This window comes from Abramis brama, assembly GCF_963993115.1.
Source record: "Abramis brama genome assembly, chromosome: 2".
In the NCBI taxonomy this organism is placed as follows: Eukaryota; Metazoa; Chordata; class Actinopteri; order Cypriniformes; family Leuciscidae; genus Abramis; species Abramis brama.
In genome coordinates this window covers 35180906-35191462 of record NC_139964.1, presented here as the reverse complement: position 1 = coordinate 35191462, position 10557 = coordinate 35180906, and the positions used below count along the sequence as shown (strand labels likewise).

Genomic DNA, 10557 nt, shown 5'->3' with positions numbered 1-10557 from the left:
GAGCCTAACAAGGATCCATTATCAAGGGACAGACAGGAGGAACCGAGACAGATTGAAGGTACCTTGAATGTAGAAGGTAAGAAATAAGGTCTATTATATACATTCTATTCTATTCTATTCTATTCTATTCTATTCTATTCTATTATTTATGATGGATACATTGCCTTAGCATAGGTAATGTATCCATCATAAATATTAGAATAATATATAATATAAATAGATAATATGGGCCTATATATAAACAGTTTACAAAATATATATTTTGTAATATTTTTAACTTAATTCCGCTCACTTCTCTCTAAAGATTTGAATTATTTATTTTTCCTTAAATTTGTCTACTGGTTAAGTTTTTTTCCCCCTTTTTTTTCTTTCTTTTTTAAAGTTTTTTTTCTTCATTTTTCTTTTTTTGAAAAGCTTTTTTTTTTTTTTTGCACAGCAAACATAACTAAATTGCTGAATTTTATTCTTCTTGACTCAGATGATCATGAAGTCATTAGTACCCATTGTGGCCCTGATCACTCTAGTGTCCAGGGTGCAGGCTTTTGTGTCAGTCAGGGGTAGCGGAAACACCCATGTGATCATTACTGGTTCTGCTGTGATGGAAAAAATCAAGGAGGTGTGTAAAGCAGTGGCTGATTCAGAAGGAAAAGAATTCAATCCAACGGTGAGTTTGTGTAGGGGCATAAAAAGCAATAAAAAGCATACCATAGAAATTGTGAGATTCTTCTGAAGACAAACAATAGCTTTGTTTTGAGAAATGTTTGTCATCATTTTACTCAAAATGATGATACATTGAATTAAAATGATTCCACTTTAACACAGGGCTCATCACCTGAAGAGCTGCTGCGTGCGTGTCTGGGCACGGCCACAGGTGAGGTTTCGGGTGCCAAGTTCCGTACGGCACTGAATCAGATCTACATGCAGAATGGATTTGTGGACCGTGATTTCATGGCCAGTGCACCACACCACTTCAATAATGAGGCCTTCGCTGAGGGGCGCAACCTCATCATTCAGGGAACTGCAGCCATAAAAGCGAATGTCCGCACTGACAACCTTCAATCTGCCAGAGAAACACTAGGGCGAGTGTGTCACACACTGCAGGTGGGTGAGAGGGAGATACAGTCAGTGACTATGACAAGCATATTGCTACAAAATTGCTCAAGAACATGGTTTCACTCATTAACAATTTGTCAACACATTTACAGTTATTATATGAAATGCTTTTGTTTATGGTTGTCACATGTTTCTTTAAAAGAAATGTTCTCTAGCAAATAAAAAAACTTAAGCTTTCAATATTAATATTATGTTAAACATCCAGTTAATACATTTTGTCTACATATACTTATATTAAAAATACAGGAACGCACAAACATAAACAGTCTCATTTCATATAGAACCATAGACAAAATAAAGCATTAACTTTTCTTAATTACCAAGAAAATGGTTTCATTATTACAATTTATTATAAGAAATGTTTGGATGCTGGTTGTGACAATTTTCTCTAAAAGATGTGTTTTCAAGCTAAATTATATAAAAATAATTAAGCTTAAATATAACGTAAGCTTTAATAGCATTAATATTATGTTATCCATTATTCTTAATTCTTTTTTTTCAGGATTTTTACAGCCACAGTAACTGGGTTGAATTAGGAAACAAAAGTCCATATGCCAACCTCATCAGACCGGATCTCAACATTGAGAATATTGCAGGTAGATAAAGCCAGTGGGTGTGATTTATGAGAGAGACTCGTATGTGGAAATTAAATGTGATTACACCATTCTTTCAGTGTTGACATGTCCAATGTTCATGTGTAGCCTAATAGCTCCTAAAAATATTTTTTTTAAATTGAAAACTAGAGATAAGTGAACAGATGACCAGGGGCCGTATTCACAAAGCATTTTATCTTACCACTAGGAGTACTCCTAAATAGCACTAAAAGATTTTAGCTAGGAGTTTTCTCTTAAAAGTTATTCACAACGCCTTTCAGACCTACTCTTAGTAAAGAAAAATGACAACTAAACTAAGAGTGAGTCTTTGTTGCTATGGATGACGTCATTACTCATGCACGAGCTTGACTGAAGTGACCACCTTGATTGGCTGATGATTGTAACGCGGGAATGATTCCAAACACCTCCCCTACGATGATGAGTGACAGGTCTGAGAATGCGTGCGCTACACAAGGAAGATAATGAATAACTGAATAAATAGCCTAAATGAATAAAAAGTAAGGCAAAACAAATAGCCTAGTAGCCTAATGAAACATATGGATTGATGCAATATCTTTGCAACATTATTGAATTAATCTGTCACTATATGCCTCTGCCTACGTTTGCAAAGAGAAGAACATTTTAATTTGATTCGCAATGAAACGTTACCATTAGTTTACATGCAATGAGTAGCCTAGTTTTGGATGTTGTTGGTGGCGTTATTGCATCCCTAGTTATGCCTACAATGCAAAATTGTTCCCTCGCGATTGGAAGCTCCTGTAGCCGCCGCATACGCATTTCAAAACATCGCAACGTGAAATGCCACAAAAAGCGGTTTGTGAATAGGTTTTAGTGAGTTAGGAGTCCTCTCGAATTCTTTTAAGCTGTCCCAGGCTTAGATGCTACTTTTAGGGCTAAAATGCTTCGTGAATTACTCTTAGTCAAAAAAATTAGGAGTCCTAAAATTATGAGTGACTCTTATTATCTCCATTATTTTTAGGAGTTGCTCCTAAATTCGCCAGTTAGGAGCTACTTTTAGCCTTAAAATTCTTTGTGAATACGGCCCCTGGTGCATAACTGATAATAACAGGTTACACCAGAGAGTACATATCATATTGTATGAGATTAATCTGTTGACTGTTCCTAAACAGCACATAAGTAAATTAAGTGCATGTTTGTGATTTATGTGTGTTGTATACTGCTGTAGATATGTATTTGTTCATGTGCAGACGTTGCAATGCCAACATGCAGTGACTGTGCCAGTGGTACCTGTCCAAACCAGCTGCTGCCTGCTATTCTGAATGGGAAGTACCTCACTTCAGGATACATGGGCTTGTTCTCCTCTGACAAACCTCAAGGTGAGGAAACATACATAGGTTTATACCAGAAATGGGCATATATACTGTAAAAATGTAAGGTGAAGTAAAAATGTATTAGTAACTACTTCCACTGCTCTAACAGATTAACTTACAACAAATGTTGGTGTTTTATCAGCTTCTTAGAATGAGTGGTTTTAGGTTGTTATGTGTAAACAACTGGGCCCGTATTCATAAAGATTCTAAGAATCCTCTCAGAAAACTCTTAATTTAGCTTAAAAACTTTTACGTAGGAGTCTTAGCTTAAAAGCGATTCGGGACCGATCTGAGAGCAACTCTGAGTAAGGAAAAGACAAAAACTTTTATCTTAGTGAGGAGGCGGGGTTGACCCCGTTGCTATGTATGACACAATCTTTTGAAGACTGTGATTGGTTGGTTGTCCAAGAAGGAAAAAAAAAAGTGATTTTAAGTATAGGGTATATTCTAAGCCTTCACTTTGTGTAATTTTTCCTATTTGACCGTTCTCTCAGAGTCACACACACACACACACACACACACACACACACACATTATAGGCCTATATGTGTATATAAATCCTTTTTTTATTTTCCATGCTGTTAATTTCCTATAAGGTATTTGATTGCTTAGAATGATAAAAATTGTTCCACTCTTTCCAATTACACTGATTGTTGGCATGTCTATTTAAGTGGTGGTTTGAATGTTGGTTTTAATGTATCAAACATGGAATTTTCCCAGTTGCCAAATATCGTAATGTAGTGATTACTTTCATTTCTGGCGCTATGGCATTTCTGCGCTGTTCTGGAGATATTAGCGTGTCTCTAAAAAGATCTGTCACAAACATGATCCCTGCACGATCTAATCTATAGCGTCTTATTAACTCACTGTCATCCATTGTCTGCAACACATTTCTTCTCCCTCTTCGTCTTTCTGCCATTTTCTCCTCTGCTAAAGAAACTCTTAAGCCTCTTAAAAGTCCTCGTCCGTGCTCCTAACAATTTTAACCTTAAAACCTCTTTTAAGGGTTAAGATGCTTCCTGAATTACTTTTTTCTTTACTAGGATGTTTTCTTTAATTTTAAGAGTAAACGCCCACATTTCTAAGAATTGTCTTAGAATTTTGTCACTAGGAGCTACTCTTTGCATTAAGATTCTTTATGAATACGGGCCCTGAAAAATATTGCTGTGCAGGTAAACCTCACACCCCTGATCTCAAGAGGTGCACTAGCAACTGATACTAGAGCCTTTAGCATCCTTGTTAGTGTGCCCGCCTTCAATGCCTTAGACGCCGGTTCAAGTTCCACTCGGGGCGGGGCGAGTAGGATTGGAGGGGTTATATTGGTACCTTGACTCGGATGGGAGTGAGGTTTAGGGGGGTGAGTGTAACGGAGGCCAGATAGAGAGAGCTGTGCAGGTAAACCTCACTCCCCTGATCTCAAGAGGTGCACTAGCAACTGACACTAGAGACTGCGGTCTTTAATGTCCTTGTTAGTGTACCCGCCATCCACTCGAAGCGGAGCAAGGAGGGGTTACATAAGCAGAGGATGTATTAACCAAAACATTTCTAACTTTTACCAAATTTGAAAAAACATCAACAGACAATTCAAAATGTCTTTGACAGATATAAAATAAGATATCATCTGCATTTCCCCACTTAAGAAACTTTTTAAAAAAGGAGAGAAAAATACGTAAAAAAATATTCTTATGTCGCACAATTTCATTGTTTGTCTTTTATGCTTGTGTGAAAGGTAAATGTAGCCATGGTGGGGAGACTGATCTCAGCAGTACCAAGAAACCTCGAGGTGGGATCAGTAAAGATGAACCCCTTTCCCATAATACTAATCTACACAATAATGCTGTGAACCTGGCATCTGAAGCCACCCTGGAGCTGCTGGAGGACATACGTGGAGCTGTAGGAAACAAGGACTACCTTCGGTATGGGAATAAATTCCTTATATATCCTTAGACAAACTTTCTTAAACATTTAAGAGATATCATTACTTGCAAAGCTGGGAGCAAAATGTCATGTTCTCTTAACAACCTGTTTTCTACTCTACAATACTTTTACAATTACAAAGATGATTTCTGATGGATCATGTGACACTAAAGACTGGACTAATGGCTGCTGAAAAATCAGCATTGCCATTACAGCAATAAATTATATTTTAAAATATATTCAAACAGATAACAGTAATTTAAAATGTTATAATATTTCAAAATAGTGCTGTATTTACTGTATTTTGATCAAATAAATGTAGCCTTGCTGAGCATATGGATAAGATCGACCCCAAACTTTTGAATGGTGGTGTATGTGGCATTCCTAATTTGTAAGTCTAAATAATGTATATCACTATAAATGTAATGAGAATGCATTAATGTTCACATTTAAAAATCCATTAACCAGAATAATAATTTTTTCCTCCATCAGACTGATGGGTATTGCACGATCTGCAGTGCTGGTTTTTGTGATTGACACCACAGGCAGTATGGCGAACGACATTGCAGAAGCCAAGAGAGTTACCTTCAACATCATTGACAGTAAGAAAGGAACTCAAGATGAACCATCTGAATATATTCTGGTGCCGTTTAATGATCCAGGTGAGTGCAAAAAGGGTTTCCATTAAGCATTGGAATACATAGCACATAGAAATACTTGGTAAAAATAAACCTTTTTAATTACACTAAACTGTTTTATTGAAACTTTTCATTACTGAATGCAATTTATAGCTGCAGTCCGTAACTTTTTTTGTGTTCAAAATTGACTAAATTTATATAATAAGCGAGTACATCATGAATACATTTTCCAAAACGTGTTTTTGTCTTATTCTGAATCACTACTGAACACCTATAATAAGTGTTTATATTTTGACTATTTTAGACCGGTGGGGGCCAAGTAGCCGAGTAGCCCACTACTTGCGTGACTCGTCATAGACATAAACAGACGTATGCAGTTCTGTTTATTAACCTCTAGAGCACCAAAAGTTACGGACTGCAGCTTTAAAATAGGTTTATTTTAATAGCATCATTTGTTCGTCATCTTCAGTTTTTCCCCACAGAGTTTGTTGTTCTCAGTGAAGAAAACATGCAATTCTGCCTTAGAATTTGACCAAAATTAGGTACTTTGGTCACAAGATTAGGGTCCAGTTCTCACGATTATCTATGCCATTTGCCTCAATAAACTCTTAATTACTGCTATTGATAGTTAGTAAGGTACTTGCTAAGTATAGGTATTGGGTAGGATTTAGCGATGTAGAATATGTTCATGCAGAATAATGCATTTAATATGTCCTTTATAAGTACTAATAAACAGCCAATAGTTTAGAAGTTAAAAGTGAGAATTGGACCCTAAACTAAAGTGTAACCAGTACTTTTTGGAACAGCCTTCATTTTGATAATGTGCCTATATAGTGCCTTAAATTGTTGCCACTGTAGGTAGCTCACTATTTGGAAAAGAGCAATGATGTACTTTTTTACTCTTATTATGGCAAAAGTGATATATTTTTTTTACAGATACTATTTGTATGAATTTTGTGTGTATTTGCAGACTTTGGACCACTAATAAGAACCACGGACCCAGATATAATGAAATCAGAGATCTCCAAGCTCACAGCTGCTGGAGGAGCAGACATCCCAGAAATGTGCCTGTCAGGAATTCAGGTACTGTTTTGTGTGGCCTTTTAGCCAATCAGCTCAATCATCTGATTAGCAACCACAATAGTCTCTAGTTAGAACTAATATTAGAATATTAAATATTACAATGAATATTATAGATAATCTGTGAACCTTCATCCACAACTAAACTGACTGTATTAAGATCCATTCTTAGTTTGGTCAAAACACTAGCAGGAACATTACAAGGAATCAGTTTTGATTGACCACTCTACCTGGATCTTCTCCTTTCTAACCTTCTGTCTCTCCCACAGTTGGCTCTGACAGGCGCTCCCTCCTCCTCGCATATATATGTGTTCACCGACGCTCCACCAAAGGATACATACCTGGAGAAAACCATCACAGCCCTCATCCGCAGCACCAAGTCTACGGTAATCTCTCTAACATTGATTTAGTTTCAGTCTTTGCCATCAACATTTTCACCAGGTCTCCATTAGATTCCCACCTTTCCATCTCTCCCCCTCTCTTTTCAGGTGTCGTTCTTAATGACAGCATCAAGTAGGAGGAGAAGGGCATTGAAGGCGTCGTCAGAGTTTCAGGTGTATTATGACGTGGCCTTGGCCTCTGGAGGTCAAGCCATTGAGGTCTCCAAATCCAGCATCTCTCAAGCCACTGATATCATCGTTGATACCTCCACTTCAGCCCTGGTATGATCAGCATTTTATAGCAATTTTGAACTGTATCCAAATATTTTGAATTGTAAACATCTCACAAACAAAACAGTTATAACAGCTTACTGGTATAAATTAATAAAGCCTAAGTTTTTTCCTTGCAAATGTTTGCACACTCTTTCTTTTTCTGTCAGGTGACAATTCTTCAGCGCTCCAGTAATCCAGGACGTTTGGAGAGTTTCTCCTTCCTACTGGATGAGTCTGTGTCCAACACTACCATCTACATAACAGGAAATAGCCTCACATTCAACCTACGCAGCCCAACAGGTAAATTCAGAGGCACTTTAAATTGCAAATTTAATAATTAACTAATTGACAATACATTTATTTTACAATTTACAGGCCCCATTAGCTGTTAAATTAAGACAAGCTGTCAAACATTTTGAATTTCAGCTATCCCAACTAATTTAGATGATCTTCATTTCATCTTAGTCCAGGATAAGTCATAGTGTCATGCAAGTTTTACCAGGCTGCAAACAACTCTAAACATGAAATCTGTAACAGAAGATGAAATGAAAATTTGGTTTAGTCTCATGAAAGTGTGGTGGCAGCAACAGTACGTTGCACTGACTATATATAATCTCTCCTAATGTTAAGGACGGCAATAGCTAGTAAATCTGAAAACTAGAGTAAAACTAACAATGTCAGAGTGAAATGTTAGAAGTTATTGAAAAAAAAAAAAAAAAAAAAATGAAAAAAAATGTAACACTAGAAAAACTTGTGAATTGATTATATTAGATTGTGCTGTACTCATTTGATTGATTGTCGATTGTTATTATGCCCAGCTTCAATATAAGATATAAAAGTAAGTTTTTCCACTATTATCTATTTTAATGCACTTGCTGCAGGTGTCTCTCAATCTAACACTGTTTCCAACGGACCTCTGGGAAAAATTCAGAGTGTAGGAAACCTGCAACGGATCAAATTAAATGAAAATGAGATGGGCCTGTGGCACATTGACATGACGACAACTCAGTCCTACACCATAAAAGTGATTGGTGAGCCATCATGTACACATTTAATAAACCAATGCAAAACAAAAGACTGACGTCTTTGCCAACCTGTCTTTAGGCCTTTGTAATGTAGACAGTAAAAAATAAAATTAAAATTAAAATGAAAAGAATCTGCATTCTTCAGGTCAGAGTGCGAATACATTCATCTATGACTTTGTGGAGGAATTCAAAGGACCTCATCCTGGATATGCTGTCATTGATGGGCGTCCATCAGCAGGTTTGAACCACTGTTGTGTTCAACTATGAATCGATTCTTATAAAGTTATATGAATGGCAGTGTTAAAAGATTATATGCTCTTTATTCAGGCTCACCGGTTAAGCTGCTACTAACACTGACTGGAGAGAAAGGTCCAGATGTTCTAGAGGTGCATGAGGTCGCTCTCATGGAGGTGTCTGGGGTCAAAGTGTCTAATGGAATCATAGAGAAAATGGGTGGTGGAGATTTCCTAGTTACTGTGAAAGAAGTTCCAGAAGGAGAGTTTGTGGTATTGCTGAAAGGAAAAGACAAGACTGTCTCCAGGCTGTTCCAGAGGCAGACCACCACACAGATGTCTCAGTCCAAAGTCACTGTCAAGGTACAAACTGCATTCTTTTTTGGAACATGACACTTATTTTTGAAACTGTTATTTGATCTATTATGACATTCCCTTGTAGGGTTGGGTACCGAAACCCGGTTTCAATAGGGAACCGGTTCCGACGTAAACGGTAGTAACGAGACCGAATAAGAACGGAACTTTCGGTGCCTGATTTCGGTGCCTGACGTTTTTTACCGCCCCCTATAAAACATCTCGCGGCACGAATGATCCAATAATAAAACATCTCCAGTTAACCAGCAGAGCATTCATTTAGTTTGTTTGTTAACAAAGAGACGATCTAGCGCTGAAATGTGTTTTTTAAATCAAGTGATCAAAGTGCTCGTTGCCTCTGCGATCAGTGGCGCGGATACAGTGTTTTCTCTTGTGGCTCGCGCACACCGCACTGTCTTCACTCGGACGCGCGCTTCAATACGTTGCGGATCTATTTATGAGGCGCCGTCTATATGATTATGTGCGCGCGTCTCAGACGAGTATGTGCGCGGAGAGTTTGTGTGTGTGCTCGCGTCTCAGACGAGTATGTGCGCGGAGAGTTTGTGTGTGTGCTCGCGTCTCAGATGAGTATGTGCGCGGAGAGTTCCGCGCGTCTCGTGTGTGTCGAGTTTGCGTGTGTGTGCGTGAGCGGCTTTAGATGTGACGTTGTGCATTTCATACAAGCGGCAACCTCCCCGTCTCTCTCTTGAAACCAACACGGAAGTGAGTTAAACTGCAATTCATTGACTGGCCACTTGGACTGGCTGCAGAAGTGAGTCAAATCTGTATCTCCCCCATGTTAAAATTACCAACTTTACAGCAGAAAAAAACATGTTTACAGCCTGGATCTCTATGTGGCTTTGGTCTATACAGCTAATTTTGCCCTTCATAACAACTGTGAGGGGGGTGCATTTTTTTTATAACTCATCCGTTTAGTTGATTAATATTTAAATTTAAGGGTGTGGCCACTTGAGTGACAGGTGGGTTGTCGCTGATGTCAATGCTAGCCGTTTGTCTGCTGTTACTAGCCGTCACTTCACCTCAGTAAATGTTAGCTGCTGAACTTGCCTTCTCTGCAGTGTTTGTGCTTTTTTTTCGGGATTATTTCATACAATTTAATACACCCATTACTTCGCCCACGGCTTTGGATTCCGTCGTTGTCGTCGAGTATCGTTCGAGAGAACAACCAGAGCTGTATTTCAGTTGTTTTCCTCTGTGAACATGCACTAATGGATGTCTGACAATTTCGTTGCTTTTTGGAGTTTTCAAATTTAAAAACGTCAATAAAGGCTCGTTCGTTCTGCTCTCACGGAACAGATGGATTATAATATGTTTATGCCGTCAGATGAAATCCTGCAGGCGTCGGCGCTTTCTCCGTCCATGCTATAAATGCACATGAATGAGCGCGGATTTTCTAGCGCATTTACTTGCACTTCAAAGGCAATATATCTATGGTTTAACCCATTTGAGAGGTGGCCAAAATCAGAATTTAAAATGGACTGAATAAGCTCTCTACGAACTTGAGCGATGCCGCACTGACGGACCATAAGAAAGAGTGACTGACATGTATGCACATAAATCACTGTCACACACACACTC

At 38.1% G+C, this 10557-nt stretch overlaps 1 protein-coding gene across 1 annotated transcript in view; it reads left to right on the top strand.

Moving 5' to 3' along the window:
• The window catches only part of LOC311075473 (von Willebrand factor A domain-containing protein 7-like), a 40062-nt gene that overhangs the window by 15409 nt on the left and 14096 nt on the right, over positions 1 to 10557 (top strand). Inside the window, exons 2-15 of the mRNA XM_084102918.1 lie at positions 2 to 76; positions 479 to 664; positions 823 to 1101; positions 1616 to 1709; positions 2936 to 3064; positions 4788 to 4974; positions 5468 to 5637; positions 6584 to 6696; positions 6963 to 7079; positions 7182 to 7355; positions 7514 to 7646; positions 8228 to 8377; positions 8517 to 8609; positions 8699 to 8967. Of these exons, the coding sequence (XP_083959044.1) occupies positions 479 to 664; positions 823 to 1101; positions 1616 to 1709; positions 2936 to 3064; positions 4788 to 4974; positions 5468 to 5637; positions 6584 to 6696; positions 6963 to 7079; positions 7182 to 7355; positions 7514 to 7646; positions 8228 to 8377; positions 8517 to 8609; positions 8699 to 8967 (2094 nt within the window). The 5' untranslated portion in view covers positions 2 to 76. The remainder of the gene's footprint in view (position 1; positions 77 to 478; positions 665 to 822; positions 1102 to 1615; positions 1710 to 2935; positions 3065 to 4787; positions 4975 to 5467; positions 5638 to 6583; positions 6697 to 6962; positions 7080 to 7181; positions 7356 to 7513; positions 7647 to 8227; positions 8378 to 8516; positions 8610 to 8698; positions 8968 to 10557) is intronic.